The following is a 19,596-nucleotide window of genomic DNA, read 5'->3' as shown; positions in this document are numbered from 1 at the left end:
TCACCGATTGCTTTGCATAGTTATATGTTGAATTTAGGCATATTATTAATCAGAGCATGGAAATAATTATTAATCAGTGATATATTAAGTTATCGTGGATATAATACTGTTATTAATACATTTTTTGACCTAGTATGAAGAGTTTATAATTCAGGGGAGCCTTTTAAATGTAAATATCATTTTTTATTTATAACTACTCATGAAAAAGTTAAAAGAGATAATTGTAAAAAAAATTGTAAGCAGATTTTAATTTAGAATTAAAAAAATGATTCGTTTTGTTTTTCTTCTGTCATAAATATTCATTAATTAAGAAACTGGTCCAAAATAATTGTTTTATATTTAATTTTTAGCAGCGCTACTAGCTGTGGGTGCCCTGCATAGTACTATAGTCTAAATAATTTGGACGAGTGATGACAGCAGACCTATTGTAATATGTTCTTATTATTAATTAAAAGTTATAAATTATAAAAAAAAATATTAAAGAAAGATCTGAAGGATCCATAAAAATTTATGATATGTAATATTTTTTTATTAAGAGAAGAGAGCATGTTACTAAATGTGATGCTACTAGCATTTTAAAATTTATACAAGAGAAGTTTTAATAATAATTTTTATCTTATTTTTTCTAATGTATTATTTATTATTAAATAAAATTTATTAAAAAATATAAAATTATAAGTGAAACTTATTGAATCATTGGTTATTATAATTTTCAATAAATTTTAAATAATAAAGAGTGTATTAACAAAAAGTTTTGTGGTAACATTTTTTCTTTATATAATCTTTTTTGCATTACTTTTTTTACTGCATCATTTTGGCATTACTAAGTACCAACCATAACAAACTAGCATTTTTTATTATAAAAAGTAATATATATTATAAAGTTTAATGACTATGTATCTTTAACATAAGGAGTTTTATAGCATCGATCAATTAAAAGTTATTATTGATATAATTTTTAAGATTATTATTTTAAAAACTAATAAATTTATTATAGATGATAATTTGTGATAAATGATAGTTTGAAATTGTATATATTGTTAGCATTGAATTTTTACTCTATATTAGTATAATGTTATCTTCAAATATAAATATGCCATCGGCTACTATTGTAGTATTTATTTAATGGCAAGAAATTCACCCTTTATTTTCCTATTGAAAATTTTCAAGTTATCATATCATTATACTCGAATACCTTTTTTTTTTCTTGGTGAAGTTCTCCACTCCCTTCTCCTACATGCTTTAAATATGAAACATTAAAGATATTAATTAAGGTCCATATTCTCACAAATACCTTCTGACAACGGCTCGATCTTATCTAGTATCTACTTAATTATTATCCCATGCTTTCGGATACAATAACACCAGAATATAATATATATATAATACACATATATAGCCAAACAGTAGGAATCTTCCGATTAATTATATAATTTATACCTTTTTTTAAGAATAAATTATAACTTCCTGAGTTCCTATATGTGGGGAAAAGCACATGCCTATTCAATAAAAACCGAAATACATTATTTCATCTATACTCATAAAATAACAGATAATTAATTTCATTCGCATGAAGACTTTTTTTTCTACACTATATCCTCCTCGTTTCCATATTCATGTATAAACTATAAAGCAATAATATGAGGTCTTGAGATTTTTCTTTTCTGATAAAATAATAAGCCTCTTAATAATTTCTAGATATGCTCCTGAAACACATGAAGCAAGAAATATTTGCTAAATAAACTCATGAAACCTAAATAAGATATAGTAATTCAATTCGCCATGTGCAAGTTCTGGCCAAAATTGGTAATGCTTTTTTTTTTCTCCCTTAATAACTTGACTTAATAGAGCTCCAATTTTGGTAAAACAAAGGCCACACAACTCTTAATTTGAAAGGAACCAAGCAAGTAGTAAACAGAAAATCAGAGTAGAGATCGTTTTTTCATTATAGCATTTAATTAGTTTTTATTAGTCACACAAAGTGACACCTGTCCAAATACAAAATTTTCATGCACTGAGTGCATAGAAAAACTATCTTTGTTTTGGTCTCCGTAGATAAAAAGGAACTGAAGAAGAAACCACAACCAAACAAACAAAGTCACTCAAAGATGGACACAAAGCCCTCCACACCTTTGCTTTCTCGAAGTCTCAGCTGGTCTTGTCCCAATTGCATCCTTTTCTTCAGGCCACAACAACTCCTTCTACTGCCTCTCTCTAGCTAGTTCCTTCTTCTTCTTCAAAGGTCTTGCATCCATCCACTCCATTTCTCTGTTTTGTTTTAATTCTTCTTCAAAGGCTTTTGTTATCTTATGTTATCTTAACACCATTTCAGATCCCATATAAGAAAATGGGGCTTCATAATTGGATCAGGAACTTAACCAACTGTTTTTTCCTTTTATTTTCTTTGATGTTTCTGTTCTGGCTTTGAAGATTGGGGTGGAATGGGGGGTCACAAGGTCCTGAACTTTTTCTTTCTTCCCTTTTGTTTTCATCCAATTCTATAAAATTTTGAAAAGGGACTAAGATGGTAGTTAAAATAGTTGCTACTACTATAGCCTATAGGCTTTGTTTAGATATATTCCTCTTGAAAAGTTTTAGTTTTCCTCAGGTCCTATATGCACAATCTCGTAATTTATTCTGCAAATACCAATAAAATAGGTTTCTTTTACATGAGATGAAACATCCAATCCAATCTGAGGAAAAAGCAAGGTAAAAAAATGATTTTTTTTGGGTCCCAATTCAGTTAGCAATAAGAAAATGACCTTGAGTTGCTGAATCCTTTTATCCAGACTTTTCTATGCTCAAATTTTTTCTCCTACTTTTGGTATGCTTACTGGAAGAAGAAACTATGGCCCACCCTTTTGATTTTCTGAGCCAAGGGAGGAAAATGACAGGATAGTAACAAAGGCGTATCTAATTTCGTTTCTTTTAGCTTCAATAAGTTTTCATTGTCCTTGCTTTCTCCACATATCCTCTTCATAGAGAATTCCAGAAGCAATGTTGGATTTCAGAATTCAGAATAGGAAACTATTTTTTGTCATTAAGCTCTTTCAGGATTTAGCCTTTTTTCTGAATGAATCCTGAATCCTTTTCCTTCTGAGTCAGAAAGTGTCTTTTGTTCCATCACATTATCTCCCAGGATTCCTCACCACACACAGTACATTCAATTGTTTCCCTCTTGTTTTTATCACTAAGAAAAGACTAAAACACAAATAAAAAAAGAAAATGAAATTGTTCTTCCTATGACTAACGTTTAACTGTTATGAATTTTCACTGTCCAGATTCTGTACTATATAAAATCAAAGGAAGAAAAGAGGCCTAATTAAGTAGCTTTCAGTTGTGGAATCATCATATTGCAGCGTTGATGGGGCATTTTTCATCTGCGTTCAATAGGTTGGCAAAGTCTTTTGCAACGAAGAAAGGGAGGAGTTCTGATGAATGTAATGGAAGAGAAGCGGCGGTAGCAATGGCAAAGGAAGCCAAAAGAAATCACTTCATGTTGCATAGCTCCGGCACAGTTAATGTTGATGGTTCTAACAACTTTGCCTCAGTTTTCTCCAAAAAAGGCCAGAAAGGAGTCAATCAGGATTGCTGCATAGTGTGGGAAGTATGTACCAATATTTATTTCCTGTTGTTAATTAATTGCTTCGATAATCATTGATGTTACTTAGACCAACATTTGTGTGTGTTAATGAGTGGATTTACTAGACAAGATTTTTGTTGTTAACTAATTGCTTCAATAACCATTGATGTTTCTTAGACCAACGTTTGTGTGTGTTGATGTTTGTTATAGGAATTTGGATGCCAAGAGGACATGATCTTCTGCGGGATTTTTGATGGGCATGGGCCATGGGGTCACTTTGTGGCCAAAAGAGTACGAAAATCAATGCCAACATCTTTGCTATGCAACTGGCAGGAGACACTTTCCCAATCTCCACTTGATTCAGATGTTGATTTTGATGTAGAGACAGAGAAAAAACAACACCGGTTTAACATGTGGAAGCATTCATACTTGAAGACTTGTGCTGCCATTGATCGCGAACTAGAGCAGAATCGCAAGATAGATTCATTTTACAGTGGAACAACTGCCTTGTCAATTGTTAGACAGGTAAAAAGAAAAGGCTTGCCAAAATGATAGAAACTTAAATGTAAAATTTTAAGTGTTTTTGGTGTCATTCTCTTCTCTGACCTTTAGTGCAAATATTTATTGTAGAAATTATTGAAACGAAACTCCAATTTGGATAAAAGAAAAGGACCAAAAGTACTTTAAAAAGATGTGTCATCAGAAAATAGCCTAGTAACCTAATTTGCAAAATGAATCTGGTGGTTACCAAACCTTATCTTGATTCTGTAATGGGCAGGGTGAACTCATTATCATTGCAAACGTTGGTGACTCTCGTGCTGTGTTAGCTACAACATCAGATGATGGAAGTTTGGTACCAGTTCAGCTGACAGTAGATTTCAAGCCCAATTTACCTCGTAAGTGTTTACGTGTATCATTCTGTCAGTTTAAGGAGAAACTATTACATGGTTCAGGACCATGTAGTACACTATTCCTGACTAGTCTTCATGTGTCACGATATTAACAGTTTTTTCGTAAATTAAAAAATGTGGTTACATATGGTTTGCAGAGGAAGCAGAGAGAATACTTGAGTCCAATGGACGAGTTTTCTGCTTAGACGACGAGCCCGGGGTGCACAGGGTGTGGTTGCCGGATGAGGAGTTTCCAGGACTTGCCATGTCAAGGGCTTTTGGTGACTACTGCGTCAAAAAGTATGGTCTTATTTCAGTGCCTGAGGTAACACAAAGGAACATAACCAGCAAAGACCAGTTTGTTGTGCTTGCCACTGATGGGGTATAGTAAACACTCTTTTATCCTTAAAAAATATGTTCATAGGGTGTCACATCATCACTTGAAACAAAAGTTTTGATGTATCATAATTCAATGCAACCAAAAAATTTTCGGAACACCTAAAACAAAAATCGATCATTTTTCAGGAACCTAAAACATATTTTAGTCTTGAAATAATTATCAATATCAGACAAATTAATATTCTATTGCTGAATGTTAAGTTAGCTAAAGCTATTTGATATGGTTTTTGCATGTGTTAATGCTATTATATTATTATAGGTGTGGGATGTAATCTCCAATCAAGAAGCGGTGGATATTGTATCTTCAACACCAGACAGAACCGACTCGTCCAAACGTTTGGTGGAGTGTGCAATGCGTGCATGGAAACGCAAGAGGAGGGGCATTGCAATGGATGATATTTCAGCTATTTGTCTCTTCTTTCACTCTTCACCTTCACTTGACCAAGTTGCCACCCTAGAAGAATAGAAACATTTATCATGTAAAATTGCCGAGTCAAGTGCAACTTGCTGCTCAATCCATGTAAACATGGTCCTATATATTAAGGTTGATTCATTAGAAGGTGTCATGTCTCAGTCTCCTTTTTAATTTGTTAACCTAATCAATGATGCCTTACTCATTTTTTGTTTTTTTAGTTGCAACTTGCTACCACCCATATCCTAACGTGAGGTGCGTAATTCCACTATTTTGATGATTCCCACGTTGAAATCAACAAAATGATGGTCAACAAGGGAAAGTAGTAAAACTAAAAGTCAAGCACAGAAGTATGGAATTATATATCACTAAATGTCTTATAACATGACTTTGAATTTAATTCAACTATACAAAACGAAGATAAAGGTTATCCTCACTGGATATATTATTTTGGTTCATTCATTAGTTGATGTCAAGACATCTCATTACATGTGTAGGATTGGAGATTTTGAGCATGTAGTTTGTAAGATTGAATATTTGTGAGTGATTTGATAAGTAGCGAGTGATTCAATAAATTCAACAAATCTCATTAGATAAAATTTTGATATCGTCTTAAAATTTTGATACAACTTTACCACCAATCGATTTGAGATCTCCAATAAAAATGAGAACTAAATAAAATATGTAGTATCCAAAAAAAAATTACATCAATAAAAAAAATATGAAGTTATTATATGGTTAGAAAATTATTGCCCACTAAATGTGGTTTTCCACATCCGGCCTCTCGTGTACGTAATATCTACTTGTGAAGATATTTGTCAGAATTTTTATTTTTTACACGAGTGCTAGTTTTTACAATTTTTTTTGGCAATATAAACTTGCTTTTTTTTTAATTCATTTATGTTTTCTGCCAAATCACTAATGTATGAAACTCTGATTGTTATCTATTCTTTCATTTTATTTTTCATACAAAATTATTTGTACTATATAGCAGTTCTCTGATATTTCTTTTGGGACTATTCGACAGACAGAAAAATACAAAGTCAAATTGTATGATTAAACCCAATTTTGTTTCCAGATAAATCAAAATGTAAACTAAGTAAATTTTCCTGCCCAAATTTGGGTAAAGTTAGAGTCAAGACTCCAGCCAGTTTTTTATACATCTCCAGCCAGTTTATGATGGCATTAGTCATTTTTTTTCGGTAATCAGACAAATTTAAGCATGTGAAATAAAAACATGCGGCGTAACTTTCAATTTCAAATTATATTTAAGACCGCCACAATACATGGACATAGGGGTTGGCACCTAAATTTGACCAATTCCTCCGTTAATGTTTTAAATGCGCAAGATTGCTTCTTTCTTTTTCCTAAATTACAATAAGTCAGACACTACAATATATGTTTGGCAATTACAAAAGTTTGGCAACACTGGTTGAAGGATAGGTTGTCATTGGTTTGGGTACAAAAACGTATGTCTTTTTCTTCCTATTCAAATGTTGAGTACATAGCCAATACAATACTCTTGCAGGCCTCTAATCCACACTTGCATTCGTATCACCAGCATTTCTCTTCAGCTAGCCACAGGATTGAGTTGCGTCTTTAGTCCAGCAGAGTGTGTAATTGTTATTAGTTATTTGCTTTAAACTTGTCTTGTTGGTTGTTTAGTTTAAAATTGGTTTAATCATCAGCATGTTTTCATTTAAATTTGATATACATGTTTTTTTACTATATTTTTTGTCCATTTATGCAAGAGCCTCAAAATTTGCAAAGTGCAAAGGGGAACTCAATGAGGGATGACCCACAAACGGGTCTGAAAGATGTAAGCCCATTTGGTATACAAACTAAAATGAGCTAGCCCTCGACATTTGCTATTTACACCTCCATTTTTCTTAAGTACTCTTTGGTCTTGAATATAGGTTATTTTCAGTAAAATTAACTAAAAAACTTATTAAACTATAAGTGTTCAATAAAATTAGTCTTTAAAGTAACTGAAAAGTATAAAATAATTGAAAAAAGAAAGAAAATATTTCAAAGAATGTTAATTCGAGTAATATTTCAAAAAATATGATAAATATATTAAGAATAAAAAAGAAAAAAAATATAAAAAACTAGAATTTAGAAGATATCATTTTAAAAAATGTTAGTTCGAGTAATATTTCAAAAAACGTTAGAAATTACAAAAAAAATATTATTTGTCGAAGAGTCAAATAAGTTTTTCAATTAATAAAAAAACTAGAAGCTAATTGAAAACCATAAGCAAAAAAAAGTATATTTTTGTTGATCTTAAATATAAATAAATCTCAATTATTTGTCTTATTTAATGAGACTATCTCTAAAATACCTTTTATTTAATAAGGTCCAAAAAAAATTTTGTACTTAATATTAAGTTCTAAGGATATTTTAGAAAAATATTTATTTTTTAATTAAAAATGACACAATTTAATGAAATTAATTAATTTTCTTAGTAAATACGAAATATGTATTTTTTTTTCTTCTTATAATCAAGACTAAAGGGAGTATACTCCTATCCCTCTTCTTATGTTTTAATTACCCATTATAAATTTTTTTCTTTAAAGGGTCACATCCCTTAGAACTCCTTTTCTCTCTCAAAATTTTCTTTCCAAAATAATATATACCTATTATAATATAATAATATAGAAATGCATATCCGACAATAATAAAACATACCTTAACTAATTTAAAAGTTATTGCACCGACAACAGATAACATTGTACATCTAGATTAGAAAATAAACACTTATTTTAACCCGCTTAAATAATAACAAGCTATTGTCAAAAACTTTACTTTGCAGTTAACATGTATAATAAATGGAATGAGTGATGAATGTAGCTTGAAATTGGAAATGCAGTGTGGTGTGAAAAAAAAACACAATTTTTTTTTTACGTAGTAATTGTGAAATAATAAGGAATATAAATAATTGTATCTAATAAGTGGTCTTTTATGTCATGGAGAGAAATATATAATATTCATATTTTTCTGAATCATAGAAAAAGATAATATTCTTATTGTATATACAATTTTATTTTAAGTCCACAAAATATTGAAATTATATCAAATTACTACTATCAGCAATATATTAAATTAATTCCTAAATAAACAATATATTAAATTAAATATCAAATGATTTTCATCACACTGAATATTTATTATTTTAAAAATTTATGATAGGTTTATATAGTGAATCTTTTAATTTTAATATTATTTTAATTAAAAAGAGAAAAAGAAATATTACATGACATGCCAATAGTTAATATTATATATATAATAACACGCCAATAGTTGTTAGTTACAGTGTATTTTATCATATTATGCAGTTATGTGATTTTTTTTCACCTTTACATAATTAGATATTATCACATTATTTATTAGGTACTAACATTTCTCCCAATTATTCCAGGTTTACTGAAATTTTTATTCCAACTTTATTACCATGGTAATACTTTCAGCGTCCAAGAGTTAAGAAACTAAAATTTAAATGATGGTTGTGACATGTATTTAATGTTTCTGAACTTGATGGTTTGTAAAAAATAAAGGTTTTAGTGTTTATACAGTATTTTAGATTTGAGTAATATTAAATTTTAAAAAATAATTAGTAAAAATTTAAAATATTAATGTTAACAATCTAATTCAGTTACTTGTTTTAAGAATTTTAAAAAATCTAAAAACTATATTAATTTTTTTTTATTTTAGTGTGTTACTTTAATTTAAAACATTAAATGATAATAAAATCATTACAGTGATGCCTTCAAATAACTTTAAACTATATCAATAATATTTTATAAAAATAATAATAACATACTACAATGATATTTTATCCTTCATGTTTAATTATTTTAAGTAGTAAGTACTTTTTTTTATTAGGTTTTAAGTAGTAAGTATAACTATTAACCTTAAGGAATTTTATCTCCCATGTTTAATTTTATTTATTAAGCCATTCGTTGTTAATGAATTTTGCAAACAACCAGAAATGTCTAATGCGATTGATGTGAAAATCACCGTCTCATTAATATTGGTACTACGAAAGTTGTTTTTGAGTTTCAACCAAGGTAGGTTATCTCATTTTCTATTATGGAATTACTACATAAATCATAATAGAGCTCATAATAGACCGTAGAAAAAATCATGAGTATCTCAATTTTGTGAATTTCAAAAAAAATTATTCTTTTAATTTTTTTAATTAATATCCTTTCTTAACTAAGAAAAAAAAAGAATATGAATTAATAGACCGTAGAATATGAATTAATATTTATTTTATTATAATTATTCTTCTTCCCATCTCAAATATAAGAAAAAAAAGATTATGAATTAATTTCAATTATTTTTTTAACTTATCTTTTATTAAAACTTATTATAAGAAATAAAAAAATTATTAAAATTAATATCTCAATTAAATAAACAATATTTTAGAGATAATAATAAGGTGAAAGTAGATGAAATTTTATTGTATTTAATACATAGAATGTTAGTTATAATTGGTTAAGATTATTGAAGGATATGTTTGATTCAGAGAAGAAAAAAAAATAAAACAGAAAATTTTAAATTAAAATAAAATATAATTTTTTTTCTCTAAACCCTCACCGTCACGCCAAAAAAAAATGGAAGTAAAAACCCGACAGTGAAACGTGGGGCCGGGAATTAAATTCTGCCCGCGCGTGTATTTGCATTCCCGGAAAACCAAACCGCGAATCATACCGCGAGAAAATGAAAGAAAAGAAACTAAATTATCGTTACAATGTGAAAGGGACAGCACAAAAAAATGGGGTCGACTGGACGTGTGTCGCGAATATTCACTAGATTTGAATTACTTGTTTCGATTCCGCAACACTCCTTTCAGTGCTCTTATTGGCACGAAATGATAAGTTCAAGTGATAAGCGAGTTTGCTTATTGAATAAGTGTGTGTACTTATGTCTGATGGGTCAGTAGAAAAAGAGCCACCTTGTACAGCGCATCGAAGATAGCGAGACCGAGTTCCTCTTCTCTCTCTTCTTCTCCTCTTATCCGCAGCCTTTCAAACCCTAGAATTCCTCGAACTCCGAGCCTTTTATTAACAATCCCATGAGGTTCTAAATTTTTTGAGGATTTTGAGGTTGCGTGAGTTCGGATTTGGAGTTGGTGGGGTTGAAGAGGGAGGGTTTGTCCGTGGTCGGTGGAATTCGAGTTCCGTAGTGTTTTTGTTTTCTTTTAAGGTTGTAATTGGTTGTGTTCGAAGATCAGGGTTCGGAGATCGAAATTAACGGTGCGGTTTTGGATTTGAGTGTCCGATATGACTTCTCTGAGCAGAGAATTGGTGTTTCTCATACTCCAGTTTCTGGAGGAAGAGAAATTCAAAGAATCTGTACACAAGTGAGGGCTCTTTCTCCCTTTTTTCTCTCTTTTTTGTTTGTTTTAGTTTTTCCCCTTTTCTCTGCAAGTTGTAGATGTATCTGATTCTGGTGTGGTTGGGACTTGGGATGAATTTGAAATGAGGTAATCATGCGTTGTAACGTTTTTTGTTTTTACTGTGTTCTGATTATTCAAAAAATGTATGGAAATGAGGTGGAAAAAAGAGTAATAAGGGGAGGAAGGAATGTTTCAATTTCATGTCTTAACCATGTTGTTTTTCTTGTAATTTACAATTTGAATGTGAGTAGCGAAATTGCCGTGTTGCTTCGCGGTGTATTATGTTATCTAATTGACTGTTGAGGTCTGCATCAGGGTTCAATTACTCTGTCAATTGGGCAAGGGCAGTACCAGAGCCAGAGTAACAACTTTGATGTTTTGAATAAGAAATTTAAAAGATTATTATTATTATTTTAAATTCTTAAAATTTTGAAAAGATTTGCATGGAGAAATTATTGTATGGTTTGAGGCCACTATATGTCCATGGTCTCAACAAATCTCCACGTGATAAGGAGATTTATTAACTTTTTGTTTTTCATAAACTAAAAGGTACGTGTCACACGGTGATTGGTCTAGACCATGTAATAGTTTCTCCTAGGCAAGTGTAATATTACATTCCGCACTTTCTTTTGTTGTTGTTACTCCACTTGGCTTTATGAATTGGGGAAAGCAATTAACTACTTATATATACAAAAGCTGAACTTGTAAACCTTGTAACGGTAATAAGCCTGTTATTTTCATCCAAAGGGGGTTAGTTATATAATGCTCTTACTTGGAGAGTGGGATTGAGATGATAAAGATTAAATTTAAGACTCTTTCTCTCCCTATGGTTAAGGTTCTGGTTATTTAGGGTTTTTTTTATAAAGAATTTTCATTATTATATGGCATCCACTCGACTGTTCATGTCACTCTTTTAAATGCTTCTTAATGTGTGCAGGCTTGAGAAAGAATCTGGGTTCTTTTTCAACATGAAGTACTTTGAGGAAAAAGTGCAGGCTGGCGAGTGGGAAGAGGTTGAGAAGTACTTATCAGGATTTACCAAAGTTGATGATAATAGATACTCAATGAAAATATTTTTTGAAATCAGGAAACAGAAATATCTGGAAGCACTTGATCAGTATGCGGAACTTTGTATCTTTTTTAATTTTTTTTCGAAACATGTTTGCACTTGTATGAAATTTCACATTGTTTTGTCTCTGGTGTTTTTCAAAATTTAAGGCAAGACAAGGCAAAGGCTGTGGAGATATTAGTGGGTGATTTAAAGATGTTTTCCACCTTCAATGAGGAGCTGTACAAAGAAATAACCCAGTTATTAACTCTTACTAATTTCAGGTAATATCTTGAATATGTAATTTAACGGAATGCATTGCTTTTCAGTGTCTTCTCTTGACTGTTAGGTGGATGAGATTGTATGTCTAATTCATATCTCAATTCTTCATGAATTTTGATTCACTACTCAGATTAATTAAAGTGGTAACTTGACAATTGAGTGTTATTTTGTTTCACATAACAGGGAGAATGAGCAGCTGTCCAAGTATGGTGACACCAAAACTGCTCGAAGCATTATGCTGATAGAACTGAAAAAACTCATAGAGGCAAATCCTCTTTTCCGTGATAAGCTTATCTTCCCTACCCTTAAGTCATCAAGACTGCGAACTTTGATCAATCAAAGGTATGCATGATTAATTTCAACTGACTCCATCTATCTATTTTGCTATGCTCTTTCATTCACATGGCTGAGCTCTGCTTTTTGACCCATATGCCGCTATGGGACAAATGAAAAGTAAATCATGTGGCTGTTGATTTCTGGACATGTAGTATATTCCATATTTTGTCAGTGATAAATGATAAGAATTTGGAAGGTTTTCTATTCCTTTTTTAAATGATTCTTGTAAATTCGAATTTTTAGCTTGCTATGCCTTGCCTATTTTTTAATCAGTGAATTTATCTATGCCCATTATCAATGCAGTCTAAACTGGCAGCATCAGCTCTGCAAAAACCCAAGGCCAAATCCAGATATTAAGACTTTATTCACAGATCACACATGTGCACCTCCTAATGGTCCTCTGGCGCCCACACCCATCAATCTTCCAATTGCTGCAGTTGCAAAGCCTGCTACTTATACTCCACTTGGAGCTCATGGTGTATGATACCTTGCATTTCGAACAACTGGTTACCTTGATTTTTAATTGATTGATAATATAAATTGTAACTATGTTGATTAGTTAATAATTTGATTTTTTGTTTTGTATAGCCCTTCCCACCTGCTGCTGCAACTGCCAATGCTAATGCTTTGGCTGGTTGGATGGCCAATGCCTCAGCTTCATCATCTGTCCAAGCAGCTGTAGTCACAGCATCAACTATACCTGTCCCACAGAATCAAGGTTAAAATTGTAGTTACCCTATTATTTTTAATAAACATAGCTGCCTATTTTTTCAATGAAATTTACATGCCTGGCGCACTCTAGATTTTTACACTCTTTTAAAAAGGCTTATTGTCATTAGTGTCTTGACAGTTGCAATTGTGTTTACTAGCCTAAGTGAACAGGAAAATATCTTGATATTAAATAAAATATTACTTGATCAATAGTTTCACAAGAGGATGTCCTGCCTTAAAACCTACATTTTTTTTAAACAGTGCCTATCTTGAAACGTCCTAGAACACCTCCTGCAAATCCTGGCATGGTTGATTATCAGAATGCTGATCATGACCAGCTAATGAAAAGGCTTCGTCCTGGTCATTCTGTAGAGGAGGTAACTTTGATGAATTTCTGTTCAATTCAGCTGTCTCACATATTTTATGATGCCAAATCTTTTTCTCTTGTTTGACTTTGTAATGGCTTGTGACTCATGTCAGTGTTATTTATTTGTATAATTTAAGGTTTCTTATCCCTTGGCTCGACAAGCCTCTTGGTCTCTTGATGATCTACCAAGAACTGTGACTATGACATTGCATCAAGGATCCTCTGTGACGAGCATGGATTTTCATCCTTCTCATCATACCTTACTTCTTGGTATTGTTTATCATGATTTTTTCATGTCTAATATCTTGGTTGCCAAAATACCGACAAAGCATAACTTGAATTTTTTTCTTCTAATGATATATATTTCAAATGAGCAGTTGGTTCTAATAATGGTGAAATTACCCTCTGGGAACTCAGTTTACGAGAAAAGTTGGTCTCAAAGCCATTCAAGATATGGGATGTGTCTGCATGCTCATTACCATTTCAGGTTTCATACAGTGCAATATTTCTTGTTCTATATATAGTCTGATCCAAGAAAAATAGTGCAGCTTAAGCTATCATGTCCAGTATATTATTATGCTTGGCCATTAGTCTTGCTGCTTGAGAATTCAGAACCATTGTAATTAAAGTTGAGGATTTTTCAGGCTGCTGCAGTCAAGGATGCACCTATTTCGGTCAGTCGGGTCACATGGAGCCCTGATGGAAGTTTTGTGGGTATGTTACTTCATGTTTCTGAACACATTTTGAAGCTGTCAGGTGAATGTCTAACTGGTTGCTTTGCTGTAGGTATTGCTTTTACTAAACATTTGATTCACTTGTATGCTTGCACTGGATCAAATGAGCTAACCCAGCGTATAGAGGTGACATTCTTTTCATAAAAAATAGCTGAAGTTTTGATTGCAGTTTGGTTTACATCTCCTTGTTTAAGCAGGTTGATGCTCATGTTGGGGGTGTGAATGACTTGGCATTTGCTCATCCAAATAAACAGCTGTGTATTGTGACTTGTGGAGATGATAAGTTGATAAAGGTTCAGAAAAATCTACTCTGCAATTTTTGAATTATGCAAAAATTATCATTTTTTCTGAAGAAACTCTTGATAGGTATGGGATTTAAATGGACGAAAACTATTCTCCTTTGAGGGGCACGAAGCACCTGTGTATTCCATTTGTCCCCATCACAAAGAGAACATTCAGGTACAAAGTAGATATCATTATTGAGGCATCTATAATTTTCAATGTTTATTCTTTGGAAGGTTTTCTGCCATATTCCATTTGCTATTATTTAATAAATTCGTAGTTTATTAAGTTTTATTTTATGTGTAGTTATTTTTGCATTAAAAATTTAAACTTATAAAATGTGGCTTTCATTTATTGTAGTCTTGTAAAATTACAGCCCCCTCCCATTACATACGTAAATGGCCATTTCAAATGAGAATATGTATTGATTTAGCATCTCGCAATGTGTACACACATGAGCTCTAAAGGTTGTTTATGTAACTTTGCAGTTCATATTTTCAACTGCCATTGATGGGAAAATAAAGGCATGGCTATACGATAACATGGGTTCTAGGGTTGACTATGATGCCCCTGGTCACTGGTGCACTACAATGCTTTACAGTGCTGATGGAACTAGGTAAGTTGGATATGGATGAGGGTAATTATTCCTTTACAGTATCATGCTTGGTGCTTGGTGGACGTTTAAGATGTATTATATTAAAGTTTCTTATGACATTTTCCAAAATATTTTCTCCAGGTTATTTTCTTGTGGGACAAGTAAAGATGGAGAGTCTTTTCTTGTTGAATGGAATGAAAGTGAAGGAGCCATTAAGAGAACATACAATGGATTCAGAAAAAAATCTACTGGAGTTGTGCAGTTTGACACAACCCAAAATCGCTTTTTGGCTGCAGGTGAAGATGGCCAAGTTAAGTTTTGGGACATGGACAACATTAATCTTCTGATAAGCACTGAGGCCGATGGAGGATTACAGGTTGGTATTTATGGTTAACTATTTTAAGTCTTGTGGAATATAACTACACTTCATAAAATATCCTGTATATATTTGTATGAATTTGTTCAGAGCCTTCCACGCTTGAGATTCAACAAGGAAGGAAATATTCTTGCTGTTACTACCATGGACAATGGTTTCAAGATACTTGCCAATGCTTCTGGTCTTAGATCTTTAAGAACAATTGAAACTCCGGCATTTGAAGCATTGAGGTCACCCATTGAATCTACTCCAATTAAGGTAGTGATACAGTTTAAAATTTTGCTTGTATCCCAATGCTTAGATCAAAATATGTATGTGTTACTGTACTTTGTTTGTGTTATGTAGGTATCTGGCTCTTCTACTGTTAATGTTAGTCCGGTCAACTGTAAAGTGGAAAGAAGTTCCCCTGTCAGGCCTTCTCCAATTCTTGTATGAACCTGATCCTGTGAATTGAATAATCATTAATTCATTATTATGATGTTAGAACGATGGCGTTGATAGGTGTTTCCCTTCTCTACATACACTCTGGCATGTGGACTATATTTTGATCCTTTTATTCTTTCTTATAGTATGCTTAATTCAATAATACAATACCCTTGTAAACAATTGAGGACCACCTTTTGGATAAACTTCTGCTCTCCACTTTTTGGAGAACATGTCCTATTAAATTTTGTGGGCCTACTTTTAGATCCAAAAGTCATGCATGAATCTGTTTTACTTCATAATTTGATGTCTGTATTCCTTTGTGGAATAACTTTGGCCAATTGTTATTTATAACTTTTTTAAGTTACGGATGTCTTATGAATTATTTACTGCATCTTAATATTTATTTGCACATGCATTGGTTTTGGCTTTTTCAATCAAGAATGGAGTTGATCCCATGGGCCGAAGTGTAGAGAAACCAAGAACTGTGGAAGATGTAACAGATAGAGCTAAACCATGGCAACTATCTGAAATTCTGGATCCTGTCCAATGTCGGTCAGTTACCATGCCTGAGAGCACAGATTCTTCCAGCAAGGTATGTTGACTGCGTATTATATGAGATTGCTATTTTACTCTATATTGCAAGCTATGTTCTGTGCACTGATTTAATACTTCGATCCATGCATAGGTTATTAGACTTTTATATACAAACTCTGCTGTTGGTATTTTGGCCCTTGGTTCAAATGGTATCCAGAAGCTTTGGAAATGGGCTCGTAGTGAACTGAATCCTACTGGGAAGGTAATCTTAAGCAAATAATTACTTTACATATTTCTCCCTTCCGTTCTTTGTTTTCTCTATGCTTTTCATTTTTTTGTTCCTTTCAATACAGAACATATTTCTGAAGTTTTTATGATTACAGGCTACTGCCAATGTTGTTCCACTGCATTGGCAACCCAACAACGGTCTTCTTATGACTAATGATATCTCGGGTGTCAACCTTGAAGAAGCAGTCCCTTGCATTGCACTCTCAAAAAATGACTCTTATGTTATGTCTGCCTGTGGTGGAAAGGTTTCTCTATTTAACATGATGACATTCAAGGTGTGTGTCCGGATATACAACTCTGATATTCCATTCATTTGTTAAGTTTATTGATGACTTTACTTTTTTTATAGGTAATGACAACATTCATGCCACCGCCTCCTGCTTCTACCTTCCTAGCTTTCCATCCCCAGGATAACAACATTATTGCCATTGGGATGGACGATTCAACCATTCACATCTATAATGTCAGAGTGGATGAGGTGGATTGCTATCTCTAACTTGTTTTTTCGTTTTGATATTTTACTATTATTTCTAATGTCTCACACCATTTTTTCCCCTTTTGGGCGTATGTTCCAGGTGAAATCAAAATTGAAAGGCCACCAGAAGCGTATTACTGGTTTAGCTTTTTCAACCAATCTTAACATACTGGTTTCATCTGGTGCTGATGCTCATGTAAGTCTTTTAACTGTTCTCCTTTGATGCAATTTTCAAAGTGGATGCACTCTTGTGCAAGTTTTGCTGGCTTGCTGCACTCAATAACTGGGGGGGGGGGGGGGGGGGGGTCTTCCCTTTTTTGGGCGCTCGAGTTGAAATACCTGTGTTTTACTCGTATTTGTTCTTCTACTACATTTTTCCATGCTCAAAATTTTTTTGGGTTTTAATAAATTCTATTATTGTACAGCTTTGTGTGTGGAGTATAGATACATGGGAGAAAAGAAAAGCAATTCCAATACAACTACCCGCAGGAAAGTCACCTGTTGGTGATACACGCGTACAGTTCCATTCCGATCAACTTCGCTTATTGGTAGTTCATGAGACTCAATTGGCAATATATGATGCCTCTAAGATGGAACGCATTCGGCAGGTATGAAATTTCTTCCAATATTGATAAAGCTGCTGGTTGCTGACAAAATTAAAAATGAAATGTGCTAATAAATTCCTTTGCTGCAGTGGGTTCCCCAAGATGTTCTGTCTGCCCCCATATCATATGCAGCTTATTCCTGCAACAGTCAGTTAATATATGCTACATTTTGTGATGCCAACATTGGTGTTTTTGATGCTGATAGCTTGAGGCTCAGATGTCGTATTGCTCCATCAATATGCTTGTCACCGGCAGCTTTAAGTGGGTGAGTTTCAGATCAGTAAATTGGACTCAACTTAGTATTTATTATATTAAAGAGAGCAATGGACTTTTCTCAACACACTCTATTATCGGGTAGATTTAATGTCTGTTCCACCAAATAACCTGCTCCACAGTTTATTTAGCGAGTCCCACATGCAACATTTTACTATATTGCTAATCTTTCTCATGTATTAAAAATTGAAAATTTTGTTCAAGGTTGCTTACTAGCTTTTGTAAAATGGTGCAATTGCTTAGTAATTTATTACATAGTTATTGCTGTTTCAATTTATGGATATCAATACCATGTCTTTTTTTTGTGGGGGTAAAAAGAAATCTTTCCTCAAACAAGCTTGCGTGGCAATTTTTCATTTGCACTTGCAAAAACTTAAGGGTAGAGCTTGATACTTATCCTTGTGTATTGCAGAAGTCAAGGTGTGTATCCTCTTGTGGTTGCTGCTCATCCTCTAGAACCCAACCAGTTTGCGGTTGGGTTGACGGATGGATCTGTCAAAGTGATAGAACCGAACGAGTCAGAGGGTAAGTGGGGAACCTGCCCACCAACGGACAATGGAATATTGAATGGTAGAACAGGATCATCATCTACAACAAGCAACCACACTGCTGATCAGGCTCAAAGATAAACGATCAACAAATTGTATTATACTAGTGTAGTTCTTTTCATCTGTAATTGTATCAGCTTAGATGTTTAGATTTCGATTCACCAATATGTCTCATCAATATCAGGTCAGCTTGGACATAAAATGGTAAATGCTTAGACGTACAATCGTGTATACCTTTTATTCTTGTTAACTCAATTTTATTGTTTGTAATGTTATTGTTTCTTGCTTACAAGTGTATCTGTCAGTTTTCCTTGCCCTCTAAACTTTGCAGACATTTTTGGAAGTTGCTGACTTGACTCCGCGAAAGGCCAAAAAAATTGTTGCATTAAAAAAAAGTGCTATCGGTATCAGCAAACTTTGTTTTTGCACTTCATAAAAGGAAAATATAATTGGAAGTACCAATTGCTAGGTTTTCTAGCTATCCTTTTCTTACTAAGCCCTTTTGGATTAAGGGGGATTAAAATTCCTCTTTACTCAATTTTAGATCCCTTTCGAAACTGGGAGAATTTGGAAGGGGGAGGGAGGATTGTTACACTAACTAAACTATTCTTAAATTAATAATTTTATTTTAATTAAGTATATAAAAATAAATTTGTTTATTTCTCCTCCCCTCCTCCGTCAAAATCTATCCCATCTACTTTAAATCAAACAGTGCTTTAATAGTTATTGTTATTATTATGGGCCTTAAGATTAAATTAGAGTTGTTATTTTGTTATCAATAAATGTTAGTTTTTGTTAACCGGAGATCTGAACATGGGATTTCGCTTTTCTTCTTTTTATCATTAAATCAAACTTATATCACAAGAGTTGTTTATTATTACTTTGATGTATTGGATTTTTTGGTTGTTGACATGATAAAAAAAGTTTATAGTTTAGATTTTTTTATCTTGATTAAAGTTTATATTTTATATATAAAAAAAGGTTCTTACATTCAAAAAGGCTTGTCATTATTATTATTTTAATTTGAAAAC

At 32.6% G+C, this 19,596-nt stretch overlaps 2 protein-coding genes across 5 annotated transcripts; both read left to right on the top strand.

Moving 5' to 3' along the window:
• Nucleotides 1-2,072: 2,072 nt before the first annotated feature.
• LOC114372594 (probable protein phosphatase 2C 34) lies at nucleotides 2,073-5,504 on the top strand. 3 transcript variants are annotated; one of them, XM_028330242.1, is made up of 6 exons: nucleotides 2,073-2,242; nucleotides 3,282-3,607; nucleotides 3,794-4,108; nucleotides 4,362-4,479; nucleotides 4,632-4,855; nucleotides 5,132-5,504. In XM_028330242.1, exons 2-6 carry the CDS (start codon nucleotides 3,365-3,367, stop codon nucleotides 5,336-5,338), a joined length of 1,107 nt encoding a protein of 368 aa, XP_028186043.1. In that variant the 5' UTR covers nucleotides 2,073-2,242; nucleotides 3,282-3,364; the 3' UTR covers nucleotides 5,339-5,504. The 3 variants fall into 3 exon arrangements, with proteins under 3 accessions (XP_028186043.1, XP_028186045.1, XP_028186044.1); XM_028330244.1 differs by lacking the exon at nucleotides 2,073-2,242 and adding an exon at nucleotides 2,298-2,709; XM_028330243.1 differs by lacking the exon at nucleotides 2,073-2,242 and adding an exon at nucleotides 2,800-3,157.
• A 4,741-nt stretch (nucleotides 5,505-10,245) lies between these two features.
• Nucleotides 10,246-18,862, top strand: LOC114369705 (topless-related protein 3-like). Of its 2 annotated transcripts, XM_028326949.1 has the most exons (25): nucleotides 10,246-10,649; nucleotides 11,623-11,802; nucleotides 11,904-12,017; nucleotides 12,199-12,357; nucleotides 12,655-12,829; nucleotides 12,940-13,069; nucleotides 13,324-13,439; nucleotides 13,567-13,699; nucleotides 13,807-13,916; nucleotides 14,074-14,143; nucleotides 14,216-14,289; nucleotides 14,361-14,456; nucleotides 14,530-14,622; nucleotides 14,934-15,061; nucleotides 15,182-15,416; nucleotides 15,507-15,674; nucleotides 15,762-15,845; nucleotides 16,282-16,434; nucleotides 16,528-16,638; nucleotides 16,760-16,939; nucleotides 17,014-17,142; nucleotides 17,240-17,335; nucleotides 17,565-17,747; nucleotides 17,834-18,009; nucleotides 18,430-18,862. In XM_028326949.1, exons 1-25 carry the CDS (start codon nucleotides 10,570-10,572, stop codon nucleotides 18,644-18,646), a joined length of 3,390 nt encoding a protein of 1,129 aa, XP_028182750.1. In that variant the 5' UTR covers nucleotides 10,246-10,569; the 3' UTR covers nucleotides 18,647-18,862. The 2 variants fall into 2 exon arrangements, with proteins under 2 accessions (XP_028182750.1, XP_028182749.1); XM_028326948.1 differs by having other exon boundaries at nucleotides 14,074-14,289.
• The last annotated feature ends 734 nt before the right edge of the window (nucleotides 18,863-19,596 follow it).

The sequence above is a fragment of the Glycine soja genome, chromosome 10, assembly GCF_004193775.1.
Source record: "Glycine soja cultivar W05 chromosome 10, ASM419377v2, whole genome shotgun sequence".
Classification (NCBI taxonomy): Eukaryota; Viridiplantae; Streptophyta; class Magnoliopsida; order Fabales; family Fabaceae; genus Glycine; species Glycine soja.
The sequence above is the reverse complement of the archived record's forward strand: the minus strand, read 5'-3'. Positions and strand labels throughout refer to the sequence as shown.